The 16,368-nt window shown below is 34.6% G+C and overlaps 3 protein-coding genes across 5 annotated transcripts in view; 1 reads left to right on the top strand and 2 right to left on the bottom strand.

The window, feature by feature from the left end:
- The window catches only part of Ndf (Nucleosome-destabilizing factor), a 36,454-nt gene extending 34,404 nt beyond the window's left edge, over positions 1–2,050 (bottom strand). For all 3 annotated transcript variants that reach the window (XM_013316100.1, XM_013316099.1, XM_013316098.1), the window contains exons 1-3: positions 1,959–2,050; positions 1,836–1,872; positions 1,365–1,447 (exon numbers count right to left, since the gene is read on the bottom strand). In XM_013316100.1, coding sequence (XP_013171554.1) covers positions 1,365–1,447; positions 1,836–1,872; positions 1,959–1,993 — 155 coding nt within the window. In that variant the 5' untranslated portion in view covers positions 1,994–2,050. The remainder of the gene's footprint in view (positions 1–1,364; positions 1,448–1,835; positions 1,873–1,958) is intronic.
- A 1,145-nt stretch (positions 2,051–3,195) lies between these two features.
- Positions 3,196–10,247, top strand: LOC106120605 (uncharacterized). The gene is made up of 12 exons (XM_013315958.1): positions 3,196–3,389; positions 3,534–4,195; positions 4,513–4,613; positions 5,166–5,305; positions 5,822–6,087; positions 6,540–6,700; positions 7,092–7,272; positions 7,701–7,971; positions 8,377–8,533; positions 8,967–9,049; positions 9,452–9,607; positions 10,006–10,247. Exons 1-12 carry the CDS (start codon positions 3,275–3,277, stop codon positions 10,119–10,121), a joined length of 2,409 nt encoding a protein of 802 aa, XP_013171412.1. The 5' UTR covers positions 3,196–3,274; the 3' UTR covers positions 10,122–10,247.
- A 1,963-nt stretch (positions 10,248–12,210) lies between these two features.
- Positions 12,211–16,069, bottom strand: LOC106120812 (protein YIPF2). The gene is made up of 4 exons (XM_013316257.1): positions 15,780–16,069; positions 14,864–15,042; positions 14,356–14,556; positions 12,211–13,853 (listed from the first exon to the last, which is right to left on the bottom strand). Exons 1-4 carry the CDS (start codon positions 15,958–15,960, stop codon positions 13,533–13,535), a joined length of 882 nt encoding a protein of 293 aa, XP_013171711.1. The 5' UTR covers positions 15,961–16,069; the 3' UTR covers positions 12,211–13,532.
- Between the last annotated feature and the right edge of the window lie 299 nt (positions 16,070–16,368).

The raw sequence follows: 16,368 nt of genomic DNA on the forward strand, positions 1-16,368 counted from the left end.
TCAGATCCCACTGCCAAAAACAATAACAAAAACCTATTTATTAATAACAAAAAAAATAAGATAACAGCATATTTGTGAAAGTTTCAACAAAAGTAATAGACTTATAAAAGTTTAGAGTGGGCACATTGTATTATGCTTATGTCAAAACTTAAACACCTTTCTCAACAACATTACTAACGCCTCTAACTCAGAGAGGTGGGCAAAGATCACGGACTTCCATTTGCTGTCCTGACACAATTTGTTGTGCATCTAATGTGGCAAAGGAGCATGCATATCGGGGTGTACAATTTTGTTAACATCATTTGCTAAAATATCTATTGAAATATTTTTGTTTAATAATTTTAATAAAAACAGTCAAAGTTCCTGTTACATTCAATGTATTTCTTTTGCCTATTTTGATATCATCCAGGAGTAATATTTAATCATTTTTGAACAATCTGTAGTATAGTTAGGTCATTCTTTTTTTTAATCTTTCCCGTTTAGACTTGTGTTCTTGTTCTTTTTACTGCAAACTATATTAAAATACATTTGGCACAAGAAGCTTATTTGGACACTTTGTCTAAATTAAAAAAAGGGTCCTGACAGGAAGACGGACAAACAACAAAGTAATCCTCTAGGTTCTGTTTTTTCCTTTGCGGTATGGAACACTAAAAATGTTAAAATCTATAAAAACTAAGCAATCCTATATCAGTGATCAGATGTCATCTAGAGATCATAAGGCTCTCAAGATTTAAACCATCAATTACCATAATACAGTAGATAAAATAATATTATTTATTAGTTTGTGTTACTGCAATAAATTAAAAAATTAAACAACTAAATGTTGGGATAAAAGAAAAAAAGTGCTTGGTAAACAATTTTTTGTCAAATTAGTTAATTATGTGGAGGCTTTATTTAATACTTTTGTTCATATTTGGCTGTTGAATGACAACAAATTAATTTGAGGGAAAACAAAACAAGTGCTAATTTATTTTATCTCAAAATTTAGTGCAGTAAATTCCATAGGTACTAATAGAATGTTACATATTTGCAATAAGGGGACAAAAAAGCAAGTGGCACATAACAATGATCAATTTTGAATGAAAAGGATAAATTCCTATCCTTTCCATCGCCCTTTTGATAAAATACACTACCATTCCTTATAAGAAAAGACTGAGTTATAGGACAGATCAGAAAAAGCCTATGGCTGGAGCCAGTGTGACAACTTATCAGGCAAAATTCTACTGGAGTGTTGTCATCTTTAAGGCTCGGGTATTTGTATAATCAAGTCAGTCCAATAAACAACAGATGTTGTGCACTAAACAAATGCTTACAAGTTGGAGGTAGTGGTAATTTAATGAAGTGGACGAGATGTGGTTACTTACTAATTATTAGTCCCAAAGAAATAAATGCATTGAACATTGGTCGTCTTTTTTGGTAGCTTCAGCTCCGGTGTTGGGATGGCTACCTGAAAACCATCGTCATATTGTATTAGAAACATTATTACAAGATATATAATTCCTCTTCAATGGTTATTAAAAATGTATTGGAGGTTAAGGTAAGTAATGGTAAACAAATCAGAAGTTTTACACTTTTATCGCCTTAATTTTACAACTGAACATTAAGAAGTGGTAAAATAAATCAAAATAAAATCCAACAGCATAATAAATACTATAAGCGTCCCTTTTCTACGTAATCAAAATTTTCCCGCTAATAAGATGCTAAAATATATTACTCTGTTTACAAATATAAGGACAAGGGAATACGCTTTTTAACGAAGTAGTTTGCTTATGGTACTGTTAGATATGATATTAAAGCTTGTTTTTTGATTAGAAATTGAAAATAAAGTAACTTACCCGGCCTGGCCAAGGGCTGAATCCCTTCATTTTAGCCCTGAAACAAAGATAATAGCAATTATACTCTTCAGCGTTAATACATTTGGATAATTATTTACATTTTTTTACATTTAAAGTACATACCAAACTAAATCACCAAGTTTATAAACTTCACTCATGATGTACGTCCACTTCCTTCGACTTTCCACGACGAACTAAACCAGAGAGCAAAAGTGTTAAGAAAACACAAACTTTTCGCGTCGTTTCATGGTTTATGGTTATAGGGAATGTGAAAAAACCGGCAAACCCGGTTTTGTCGGTTATTTTGGGAAAAATAAAACCCAAAAATAAATTTTATTTCTGAAATTAGAGCGTACGTCACCTTACACAGAAGAACAAGAAAATTTACTTCAAACTAGAGTTCTATCCTATATCTAGATAAAATGTTTTGATTAAATGTAGGTAACTCTAAAACATTCATATTTAATTATTTTATACTAATAATATAAACACCTATTAAAATAATAAACAGCATCAAAAAATAATGAAATATTAATTTACTCGTATTGAATGCACCGGGTAACGGCTTAAACGGCTGATACCCGATATCAACCTGCGACACTCAAGTCAATGAAAATGGTAAATGCACTTGAATTACTGTATGAAGTGTTATCAAGATATAGCAAGTGAGATTTAATTAGCAATAAAAAAAAACTCTGAGATACTGCTTGTCCACGATGTACGTGAGTGCGTGGGAGCGGGCGCGCTACTTAGACCCTCCGTTCGTGAATACATACACATGACATTATATTTTTAATAATTCACGGCTGAATCTACGACCTCTCCCTCGCTAAGCGCGAGGGCGCGCTCGCGGATTCGGACATGCGAATCGACATACACAACACTTACTTGATATGTTTTCCTATCCTGATATTGGGATCAGATTTTCTAACTTTTCTGTTTCATTTCACTATATCCTCGAGTACCTTAAATAATCTTAAATCCAAAAACAGAGTGATTTAACTATATTACCTATTCATTTTCTTTTATTGAATATGAAGCTAAATAGCAAGAAAACCGTTAATGATGATTTTACGATTTCTGTAATAGTACATCACTACATAGCATCAATCTGGACGTAATTTAATTGGAAATTTTAATTTAAATGTTTATCACAATGCACATCATTTAAAAATTGTTTTGAATTTTTTTTGTTAGTTTACTTAAATGAATTTAATAAAATTTTTCAATAATTTTGATAACTTTAAATTTGGTTTCATTGGCTGGTCAAAAGATGTGCCTTGGTTTTGTGTCAATGTCAGCGTTATGCGTCAGCTGTCACCTGTCAGTAATCTATACTTTTTTCGGTTTACTTTTTTGAGTTGTTTTTGTTTTGTTACCTGTTTAAAATATTTAAGCGCCAAAATTATTTTTGGCTAAATGAATGTTTAAACTCTGAGATGTCTAAACGCGTATATTACCCACAACAACAAGGTGAAAGAAAAAGGGCAAAATTAGATGTTTCAAGAACGGATAACCACTTAGCCCTCAGTCAAAATAATGATAGAAATAAAGGTTATAATTATTATATTTATTCCAGTCAAAGAATTCAGTTAACAACTTAAAGTTTACTCGTAACATTGCTTTATTTTTTTTAACGTTAAACTGTGTCCAGAGAAATGCAATATTTTTTAAAGGTTATAAATATTCTTTTTGTAGACCAAAACGAAGATAACTGGGGCGATGAGGTTGATGATGAAATACTCCTACTTGCAAGCCAGGCGTGTGAACAAGCATACACTGATGTAGACAGTAGTTTACCAGATTATAGTATTTGTATGAAACCTTCCTCAACTAGTACACAAAACTTTGACCCTGGACCAAGCACATCTACTAACTCTGATCCTTTTAAGAAACCTATAAATAATCCACTCAATTTTACGTCTGACCCTTTCAAGAAACCACATAATACGCCTAATTTTAATTCACCAAGTATTAAAAATAAATGCAACTTAATTTCATCACCATTACCAAACATTTCAAGATCTGTACAAAACACCAATCCAAATGTCATAGAAGATATGATATTCAATGATAAAGTTCATAAAGGTGATACTGACTATGTCTATAGACAATTACTACAGCTGCAAGAAGAAAATTCTAAACTCAAATCTGAGAATGGGAAATTGCTTGAGAAATGCATGACTAAAGAGGGTGAGGTTTCAATTCTGCGGACTCATTTAAAAACAAGTCAAGCAGCTGCTGATAATGCTAGATTGGAAAAGATTAAAGTACAAGAAAGAGTGCAAATGGAGTGGACAGACAAGTTAGCGGTAGCCAATAATCAATTACAAGATCTGAAAACGCAACTAGATTTTAAGGTAAAAACCTGATCCTAATATCTATTTCTGTGTTAATTTCCTATCCTTTATTAGTGACTTTATCTTTGTGGAATTGAAAAGTAATTTACTATGTTGCCTATGCACCATTCTAAACAGTAATCTATTTCTATGACAAATTATATCCAGATCAGTTAAGCCATTTTGAAGCTCAATTCATTAATTAATCTTAACTTTTGCACCTAAAATATTAGTAAAGTTGAGTAAATATTTGACTGACAATCTTATTGACAGTGAAGCCTATAAACTTTATTTACTATAAAGCTTGAAGCGTGTTCATAATTAATTCTTCTTTTCAGAATCTCGAAATAACAAGTATAAAAGAGAAATGTAAGATGTTAGAATCATCCAAAGTGAGATTGACTCAAGTAAATATTCCCAAGCATGATATATCATTAAGGTGAGATTTATAACAACACTAGCTGTCGCCCACGATTCCGTTTGCGCGGAATAAAAAAAATTAATGAGTAGCTTGTGTGTTTTTCTAGAATATGTTCTACATCTATGACAAATTTCAATGAGATCCATGCAGCCTTTTTAGAGATATTGTCTAACAAAGATCTATCCATCCATATATCCAACATACAAACATACATTAGTAAGATTTTCATTCCTTCAGCAAATCTAGACAAGGCAAATTATTCAAACTTTCGTGAGACATTATACTAAACTGATATATAAACACGGCTAAAAACTCACGTATATTCTTCCGGTGGCGGCACCAACTAGTTTCGAGCCCATCGAGGGCCCTTCACTGAGTACCACTCATCCTGATGAAGGGCCCCCGATGGGTTCGAAACTAGTCGGTACCGCCACCGAACGAATATACGTGAGTGTTTAGCCGTGTTTATATATCAGTTTAGACAATACATAGTTAGGAACTATGGATAATCAAAAAAAAATTATACTTGATAAAGTTTTATATTATATATGTTTTTGTTATAATTTTCAGTCATAGAAACAGTATGTATGGCATGAGAGATTCTCTATCTTCAACACAAATGGCAAGAGTAAAAACATCTTGTAAAAATGTACAAACAGAATGCGGGACATTACCAAATATTATACAACTTAATATTGCATATAGACAAGGTAAGTAACATAATCTGTCCATACTGATATTATGAAAAAGAAAGATTCGATTGCTTGTTTCCATTGAATATGTTCCGAAACTACTGAACCAGTTTAAAAAATTCTTTCATTGTTAGGAAGTAATTCTTTCTCTGGGTGAAATAGGCTTTATTTATTACTAGATTTCTTTTAAATTCCGAGTAGAAAAAATCACTGGCAATTGCTGATAATAAATATTTTAAGATATATGCAAATTTTTATTTACTTATTAATTTCAATAGATGGCGTTGTTATCAATTCTAAAACTGATATCTTCATTTAATATTTTAAAGAAAAAAATTACCTTAAAAAAAGTCTTATTCATAATCATCAACCTGCCCTTATCCCTATCGAGGGTTGGCACAGTATGTGCTACTCCTCCATACATCTCTATCAGCCGTCATATCCGAGTCTACCCCCTTCTACCTCATCATAAAAGAGTCTTATTAAGTACCTTAAAAAGTACAGATATAATATATATATTTTTTTTTATTTCAGATCAAAAAAAGTTAACTCGACTCCTACCTTTAACAGTAGAATCATCAACAGAACAATATTCATTATTGGAATTTAACGAAAAATTACAAAAACCATCTGATAACTTAAATAACAGATGCAAAGTGTTTAGCTCATTTCATAGGATACCTAACACTCCGTGTCCTAGAGCAGATGTCAGATGTAAAGTAACACTGAATGATGTGTACAAAGATTTGGCTTCTATTGCCGCTGATGGATCAGATGAAGTGGAACAGAAAATTTTAAATGTAAGTCTTGTAAATACTTATTTCTCATTCTAAACACTTATCTACAGTAATAGTTTCATCAGCTCACTCATCCCCACTGAAAGGCTGGAAGCCTACCCTAAATTAGGTGACTAGGTCATAGTCCACACTGGCTGTACCAATGTGTTTTTACATTTATCTTATGTTCTTACGGTGAAGGAAAACATCGTGATGCAACCTTCACATATCTGAGAAGAAATTCTAAGATATGTGAAAGTCAATCCGCACTTGGCCAGCGTGGTTGACTATGTCCTAATCACCCTTAACTTAGGGTAGGCTCCGAGCCCCTCAGTGGGGATGTATAATGAGCTGATGATGATGATGATGACTAGTATTAATTATTTAATAAGAAAAATAAGACAATGTAACCTATAAAATAGTTTGTGCATATATGTTTGGGTTAAATGCATGATTATTTATATTACAATTTTCAGATTATAAAAGCCGCTAAAATAATATTACAAGATGTAGAACATACATTAAACACATTAGAATTAAGAATGACAACGGCATTTCAGAAGGAAATTGACGAGAAATATATTGATGCAAGCGCAAACTATTTAGTTGTGTCCGAAGAAGATTTGATCTCCGGAAAGTATGTTGTAAGAATATTTATATTATTTCTAATTTCTTGTTATTAATATTTAGAAATTATACATAGTTAGAAATCTAGATATAGAAAAACTAAAACCTTATCAATAAAGCTAAAATTAATAATAATTTATTTTATGCAATGCAATTTCCTCATAATTTTTAGGCAAATTTAATATTCAAGAAAAATAAAGCACTAGCTGCTTTTTATACCTGGACCCGAAATTAAAAAAAAAAGTAGCTTATGTATTCTTACAGAGTATTTTCTACATCTATGTCCAATTTCATAAAGCTCCATTAAGCCGTTCCGGAGATATCTTCTAACAAACAACCATCTAAACATTCGTATTTATAATATTAGTAAGATTTTGTAATCTTTTTCTATATATAAACAGGTCATTATATAAAGAAGAGCAAGCTGTCACAGCAAGAAGAATAACATCAGTTCTGTATCATGTTCTAGAAGATTCTAGAGCTGCGGGATTATTTATCAGAGAAGATATTGATATATCAATTCACGAAGGAACACCTTTATTAGAAATTATACAAAGGATATGCATATTATTAGATAAAACGGTAACTATTCGGTTATTACTTACCAGCTGTCGCCCGCGACTCTGTCTGCGCAGAATTAATAAAAAATGATTAGTAGCCGATGTGTTCTTCCAGACTATGTTCTATATGTATGCCAAATTTCATCGAGATCCGTTCTGCCGTTCTGGAGATACCTTCTAATAAATATCCATCCATCCATACATCCAAAGTCAGAATTATTAGTAGATGTCATTTTCATAAATTTTTATTTCTAAAGTAATTATTTGGAGTTTTTTTTTGGATGAGGTGATTATGCATTACCTCATAGAAGGGGAAATATTCTCTTTCCTCTACTCTGTTGATTAGATAGGCAACGCATCTGCAATTGCATATGTCTATGGGTGGCGGTCGTTTCGCCATTTCGGCGAATTCAGGTGACTTCCTCATTTGCTTTTTTTTTTCTTTTCCAGTCTTGTGCAGTATTATTTAGTGGTTTCTTACAAGCGGTGATACAATTTCTTTATAGAATTTTAATACAATCAAATAAAAATATAACAAACAAAATATTAAAAGTTATAAAAACAATAATAGAATCTAGACCGATGTTGTTCGTGAGTTGTGCATCATTACGCGTGTTACGTGAACTGTGGTCGACAGATACAACAGACATGTTGTGTAGAGGCAGCACGGCTGGCAATTTGAAGTTGGATTATGATCAAGGCGTACTTTTGTATAAGAAAGGTAAGAAATTATTTAAAATAGACAAACCAGATGGCCTTGTATTCAATTTCATTTTTTTAATTTTTTTGTGTAGTATATTAATGGAAAAATTGTTTCCCTAAATACCAACTTATGTAAAATGTACTGTGATGAGTGTCGACGGTTCAGGGGTCAAGCATTTGACTTGTAATCTGCAGGTATTAGGTTTGAATCCCGCCATGTACCAATGTGTTTTTTGATTTACATTTATCTGACGTGCTTACGGTGAAGGAAAACATCATGATGCTGCACATATCTGAAAAGAAATGTCAAAGATATGTGTGAAGTCAACCCGCACTTGTCCAGCGTGGTTGACTACCCCCACCCTTAAATTAGGGTAGGCTCTGAGACCCCCAGTGGGAACTATAGTGAGCTAATTATTTCCAGACTCGTGTTTTCTTCAAGTTTTATTGAAACAAATCGAAGCCGCTCTAAAATGTATTGAGAGGCAGAAACTAAAAGAACAAGCTGCCTCTCTCTGCACAGATCTTCTCCTCTTTTACACAGATTTAAACATGCTGCAGGATAGTCAACACAAGCCGAGGTATTATTATGTTTAACTTTCTATATTTATATATAATATTTCAGAACACAAATATGTGGCAGTTTTATCAGATATAAAAAATAAAATATAGTAAAAAATATTACTTAACTAGCTTTTTCCCGCAACTTTGTCCGCGTTGAATATAAAAGAAACTAAGTAAATAGCCTATATGTGCTTATAGACTATGTTCTACATATATATGCCAAATTTCAGCGAGATACATGCAGTCGTTTTGAAGATACCTTTTAGCAAACATCCATCCATCCATCCATTGAAACATTTGCATTTATAAGATTTCATGAAGTTCATACATGTAGAACATAGCCTGGAAGTACATATTGCTACTAATTAATTTTTTTTTGTAATACCTCGCGGACGGAACCGCGGGCGACAGCAAGTCTTGCCATATTATGTTTGACGATTGTGTGAACAGTTGCGAGTGTCGGCAGACGTTGCTACAAGTGATAGTGTTCGCGCTCAAGATCTGCGCTGTGATGCTGTCTGGAGACATGGCGGGTGAGTCTTACTGTTTACACAATTGCTATGACTTTTGTCTATCCGACTCGAAGGACCTAATTGTTACATTAATAATATATATATACAATTAATGAAATTAATGAAATACAGATAGTATGTAATTATTTTCTAATAATAAAAATTCAAAAATGTTTGATAGTTTTAGTCTGTTCGCAAGGCTAACTTTGTTCAGGTTAATCTCCGGAACGAGTGGACAGATTTTGATGGAACTTTGACAAGTAGCTGATGTGTGCTGGAATGTTATAGGATATTTTTAATTCTGTGCTAACGAAGTTGTGGGTGACCGCTAGTAGTGAATAAATGCGAGCTTTCCAGCTTCTCATACTGAATATACACTTGGGGATCACTCACAGACTCTTATGACATGTTTCTTGTTGTCAGAGTGTGAGAGTAGGTTGTTGTCCGTGTGTCGCGGCGGGTTGCTCGTGCTGCAGCGGTGCGCGGCGCGGGATGAGGTGTGCCAGCTGGCGCACTGCGAGGGTCACCTGCTGCAGTACTGCCACATCATGCTGGCACACACACATGATGAACTGCATTGTAAGTTTTCATACAACAATGTTATCCCAGTTAGGCTTTTTGTAAAAAACAGGCAAGATATAGTCCAACTTTGACAGGAGTTTGCCTACAATTTTAAGGGTTACCAGTGAGCAAAAAGTTCTAGATGAGGCAATTGATTTGCAATTTATAATCTGCGTTCTCATAGTATTTATTATTTAAATACATAAAATCAAACACATTGGCAAAATTATCTACATGTCATAACATAATGAGTGTCATTTTTATGGAATTTGAAAATGATGAAGTGCAACATTATCATGATGTCAAGATGACGTTGTTATTTGACATATTTTCCGACTAGACAAATATTTTCAAGGTCACGCGACAAGATATTTGAAAAATACTATACTTACTACGTACTTTATATTGAAATGTAGCTAACATGCTGTCAGAGGTGACGTCATCACTGCAGAGCAGCCCCGAGGAGTCTCCGCCCTCATACCACACGGAGCCCTGGCTCAAGAGCTTTCATACATTCTCACTCGCCGACTGACATCCGTTTAGTATTTACCGTAATATTTAAGCCCCTTTTCCACTAGAGTACGCTACTACTGGAAATCTTACTTACTAATATTATAAACGCGAATGTTTACATTGATGGATGGATAGATGTTTGTTAAAAGATATCTCCTGAACTGCTGAACAGATCTCGATGAAATTTGGCATACATATAGAACATAACCTGGTAGAATACATAGGCTACTTATTAAATTATTTTAATGCCGCGCGGACGGAGTCGCGGTTGATAGCTAGTATATTATAAAAGATTTTGGTAGTTGTTTGTTACTACGTATCTCCTAAACGACTTGATAGATATCGATGTAATTCAGCACAGATGTAGAATATAATCAGGAAGAACACATATGCTACTAATTAAGCATTTTTTAATTCCGCGCGAACACTCGCGGGACAAACTAGTATATACATTATAATGATTTTCAAGCCGCACCTCGTGCTAGTCGAAAAAGGGTTTTACTATCAAAGACGTATTGTATAGCTAACTTGTATGTTCTTCAATAGTTTTAATTTTTAGTATAAATGTACATACATGTATATAATGTTTGATACTTATATAGAAATATTACTTTTTTAAATCCTTAAGTATTCCACGGAACCTCTTTTGTGATTTTTGAGTTGATTTCTTTATTTTTCTCTGTGAGATTATTTGAAGTCTATATTATTGCATTCCAATGAGTTGTTTAGTACTAGTAATATAAACATACATATTTTTAAGAATAAACTTTGTAAATAGAAAAAAAAAAGTATTATGAAAACTAAGAGTTTGTTAATTTTATTACTATGTATAAAGTAAAATTAAATATCTCTTGTTTTAGTAGTCTTTTATTTTTGATACCATTTTGAATATCATCATCAGCTCACTATAGTTCCCACTGAGGGTTGCACTTAGTGGTGACACACCGCAGTCAACCACGCTGACCCACTGCAGGTTGACTTCACACATATCCTTGAATTTCTCACCAGATATGTGCAGCATTACTATGTTTTCTTTCACCATAACATAGGATAAATGTACATATGTAAATTGAAAAACATTGGTATATGACGGAATTCGAACCCAGAACCTGCAGCTGCTTTAACCCCTGAGCCACCGACGTTCTATTGAATTTACCTGTTGCAATAATTTCCGTATAATATTGCTCCATCCATCCAAATTTTTTCCCAGTATACTAAAATATAGAAAAGGTAAGTAATAAAAAGAAAACACATATTTAATTGTACTATAATTGTTTACTACTCTTATACAAAAAGACAATTAATATATGATATTTTAAACGTAAAAGTAGTAATACATACTAAATTAAAATATTCAATAGAAAAAATTTAATAATTTTGTAACTTGGCCGAAGTTTTATGTACAAAAAAACCTCAATACTTCAAAATGGAATGATAATAAATATTAAGTAAGATTAAACTAAATTTCATTTCAATCCAACAGAGAAATTAATAGTCTGTTAAAGATGGCGGCCGTTATACTTAAGTTTTTTTTAATTTATAAAACAGTTAAGTGTAGTATATAGAATAATAGTTATTTTGTAAAATATAACTATGTCATCATCATCATCAGCTCACTATAAGTCCCAACTGAGGGGCTCGGAGCCTACCCTGAGTTAGAAGTGACTAGACCATAGTTAACCATATTGGTCAAGTGCGGGTTGGTTATCTTCACACATATCTTTTCTTCTCAGATATGTGCAGGTTGCATCACGATTCCCAAGGAGAGCGCTAGCGGATGCAGTACGCAACGCGCCCCCACCGAGCGGGGAAGAGGAAATGGAGATTGCCGAAGTCATACAAGATTAATATGGCCCTTCGTTTTTTGCAAGCGAACCTCAACCACTGTGCCAGAGCTCAGGACTTCTTCATCCAAAGCCTGGTGCAGTGGTCGATGCGGTGTCACTCGACATCGCAAATGCTTTCAATACCCTGCCCTGGGGCAGTATAACGGCGGGACTTCTACATCATCGCGTCCCCCTGTACCTGCGGCGAATTATCAGCTGTTACCTGCGGGACAGGAGGATCGTGTTTCCCACACAAGACGGTTGGGGAAACTATGACATTTCTTGTGGAGTTCCACAGGGGTCGGTTCTGGGCCCACTCCTGTGGAACACAGGCTACAACTCCGTGCTGCGGGGAGCGCTCGTCCGCGGAGTTCAACTTATTTGTTACGCGGATGACACGCTCGTCGTAGCCACAGGATCGGATTTTAGGGAGGCAAAGCTGCGGGCCACTGCCGGGGCCTCACAAGTCTCGGCAAAGATTCGTAGTTTGGGTCTGAGGGTCGCCCTCGAGAAATCGGAGGCGATCTGCTTTTTCGACAGCAGGAGACCCCCAGTCTGGGCTAGAACTCATAGTCGGGGGTGCTTCTATTCCCATCTGTTCGACCATCAAATACTTAGGTCTCACCCTCGACTCGAAGTGGAGTTTTCGACCGCACTTCGCGGATTTAGCCCCGAGGCTAGATGCCACAGCTGCGGCACTAAGTCGCATTCTACCTAACATCGGTGGCCCTAGTACGAAACGCCGCCTCTTATTCGCGGGCGTGCTGAGGTCGAAGGCCCTATACGGCTGTCCGGTTTGGGCCGACGATCTCTGCGCTCAGAACAGGGCGATTCTTCGGCGGTCGCAGCGTGCTGTGGCAATCAGGGTCGCGAGGGCATACCGTACGGTGTCGTACGATGCCGGGTGTGTCATCGCGGGCCTGTTGCCATGGCACCTGAACGCGGTCGCCCTAGCAGCGTATAAACGAAGGTATAAACAAATATATATATATTTGTTTATACCTTCCTCTTAAGCTTAAATTTGGCTTGAGTTTAAGTTTTAATATCAAATAGTCTAAAAATTATACTCTTAAGTTTATTTATATTCCATGTATATTTCGCTCTAAATAAGTCTGGTTTTAATTGAGTATCTATTCTTATTGTTTATTGTTATTTGTTGTGTATATAGATATATTGGTTTCTAAGTTTTATGTTGTTATATTTTATAAACAAATAAGGAGAGTCGCACGGTTTTTGTGAGCGACGACGCATATCCGACGCCTGGTTATGGCAGACGCTGGTACAGGCTAGGATAAATGCGATAAGGAGGGCCTGAGGGGTTTTAGTGGGTATGGCCGAACGTCTTTAGGCGAGTCCCACACTCCCTGCGCCACTGCACAATTGGCCCGGCGCAGGGGTGCGGAACTGCATTTCCCCTCGTACAAAGAAAAAAAAAGTTGCATCACGATGTTTTCCTTCACAGCAAGAACGTCGGATAAATTTACTAATAGCTACTGTTATATTAAATATTAGAGTTGTATTATCTTTAAGTGAAAAATGTGCAGTTTGTGTGTTAAAAACATTTCTGCTTTGGATTGAAATAAAATATATAAAGAATAATTAACTTAAACTTTAACTGTAGTATTGGACACTTTGATCGGTACATCTGTATCTGGTACATGGAAGAAATACAACATAAAACCGGTGGCAAGAAGGAAATGGAACGCTAAAATAGAACCGACAAGTATGAAGAAATACTTTGACTTCCTCAACGCTGGCATCAGCCAGAAGATGAGAACTGCACCGGAGACGAACGCAGCCATGAGGACAAAGAGCCACTGCAGCCAGGATACCTGGATAGTCCAGAGGATTGCTACGGGAATGTAGATTGACAGAGAGTATCCATAGAGACAGAATAATGACATCATTGTTGGTGAAGTTGATTGCTGAAAGAGAATGAAAAAGTAAGTATAACAGCTGTTTTTAATTACGGACACACCAGTATTGAAATACATTAATAATCTCTTTAAAACAAACGGAGAATCTTACTAACATTATAAATTCAAATGTATAAATTTGAATTTAGATGTATGGATGTTTGTTAGAAGGTATCTTCAGAACGGCTCGGAAATTTGGCATAAATGTAGAACATTCGTCTTGAAGAATACTAATTAAGATTTTTTTTTAATTACGTCGGGATGGAATCTAGCTGTCGCCAGTAGATTATTATAAATGTATTTCAGCAGTGTAAACTATGAAAAAAGATAGAGATAAAAAATAGTTTACATGAGATCAAAATTTTTAGCCAGCAGTATCACAGCAGTTATTGTAGTCACTATTTAAGTGTCAATTTCAACTATCTCTATCTTTTCGAAGAGTATAAGAGGGACGGTAATATAAGAATACAAGTGCCATTACGGTGGAGATTCGCTGCACATACGTACTAACCTGTGTCTCAATTTCATCCTGTCCGTCAGGCAGTGTAGTCCATTTAAGTGCAGCCCACAACGCCAATGGTACAAGCCATACGTAGCAGAATATAGCAGTTGCTGCATATGACACAAGATGGAAGTCATACCTCCAGTGTACCACCTTATTAGCACTTTGTAGATAGTTTGCTATGTTACCACTGACTGCAATCGTGAAGATCTGGAACGGATTAGAAAATTGTTGCACAATAATTTAATTTATTGCTCCACTCACGGTAATTTAATGTTCACTAAAACAGGGCTTTCAGGGTAAACTTAGTATGAGAGAAATCTATGTAAAGGTATTGTTAAGGAATCAATAAACAACTGAGTAATAGCAGTTTGTGAGATATATTTTAATATAATAATGAGTCACTTTACCTTGTAAATTATTAGTTGAAACAATTTTATAATTTATTACTGAATACCTCAGACAAAAAAATGTTTGGCCGTTAATAAAATGTGTACTAACTTAAAAAAAATCTTACCAACGTGACAGATATCCATATAGGGCCATATAAATCAGGTTTCCCTTTGATCCGTTCATCAAAGTAGTTACGAGAGACTTTTTGTGGCAACACTGATGATATGATCCTCTCCACCACCTCATTAGTGTGAACATCAAAGTACTTCTGATAATATTCTATTGTCCAGAAGTTATGGTTTTCTGTTAAACATAAAATAATACATCTTACTTAATATTATAATATAAATGCGAATGTTTGTATGGATGAACAAATGGATGTTTTTTTGAAGGTATCTCCAGAACGACTGAATGGATCTTGATGAAATTTGGCCTACATATAGAACATAGTCTAGAAGAAAGGCTACTAATTACGTTTTTTTTATTCCGCCCAGGTAGAGTCACGGGCAACAGCTAGTAAACTCATAAATACAATAAACATGAAATTTTAATGGTTTAGTTATTACTGGGACACAATGTTTTGTTATACTGGAAAATATTAACTAAAAGTTACGAATCATATCTTGTATTCAAATTGATTATCAATGTAATTTAAACATAAGAGATAAGCTATGGACTATTTACTTATTGATTTGAAGGCTTGATAAATCCTAGAAGTGGTAGGTTCCCTGTTATATCCTTTCGCATACTAGGAGAACTATCATCACACCATTCATTGTTTTATTTTTATTACTTTAAATGAAATACAGATTTGAAAAAAAATTATAGCTAAATGGATGATTTAATACCATACTAAGGACAAAGTAGTATTAGACAAAAGAGGAAATCATTGCCTCTTCTACAGCTTTAATCATTTTTATGAATAAAGAAAAGAGTCAGAAGAATAAAAGTTATCTTGGAAGGTGAGCCTAAAGTGCTTGTGTGCAGAAGTTATTAACTTGTACTGACATGTTATGATAATTAAAATATTGCAAACCAACTTTGAGGCACTGCTTGTGGTTCTTCAACATTTTTGGGCTCTTCAAAACCATAATTTGGAGTCGACATGTTATTGTATTGATTTGTGTGAACTGCTTCGACTTCGATTCGCGCAGTACGGTCATTGTGCTCTGGAGAATAATCTTGGAAATTCAATAGTTCACCCGTATTAACGTTATTCATGATTTAATTTAATTGCTCGGTATTTAAATTATACAGCAAATTACAAACGAAAATTACTTTTCGTTTGTAAATTTAGCCAACTTGTCACAATTTTGTCTGACAATGACAATTTTCGTGTTAAATGTCAATGTCAATACAAACCCCGATATCTGTACCGGTATTAAATACCGGACCGAGTCGAACCGAATATCTAATGTTATCAATTATTATTTTAAACGGGTTTAGGTAATATTTCCATCCGTGAAAATATGCAAATATAATGATGAGTGACTCAGATTACAGAATTACACTATATGCCCACCTAATATAATTGACTCCTTATTTCTTCCACAGAAAATTACCTACATTTAAAATTTGCTTTATTCATGTCATTTTCTATTCTTTGAAAATACTCTTTGCCTTAGCAGC

The sequence above is a fragment of the Papilio xuthus genome, unplaced genomic scaffold (assembly GCF_000836235.2).
Source record: "Papilio xuthus unplaced genomic scaffold, Pxut_1.1 DF826949.1, whole genome shotgun sequence".
Lineage (NCBI taxonomy): Eukaryota > Metazoa > Arthropoda > Insecta > Lepidoptera > Papilionidae > Papilio > Papilio xuthus.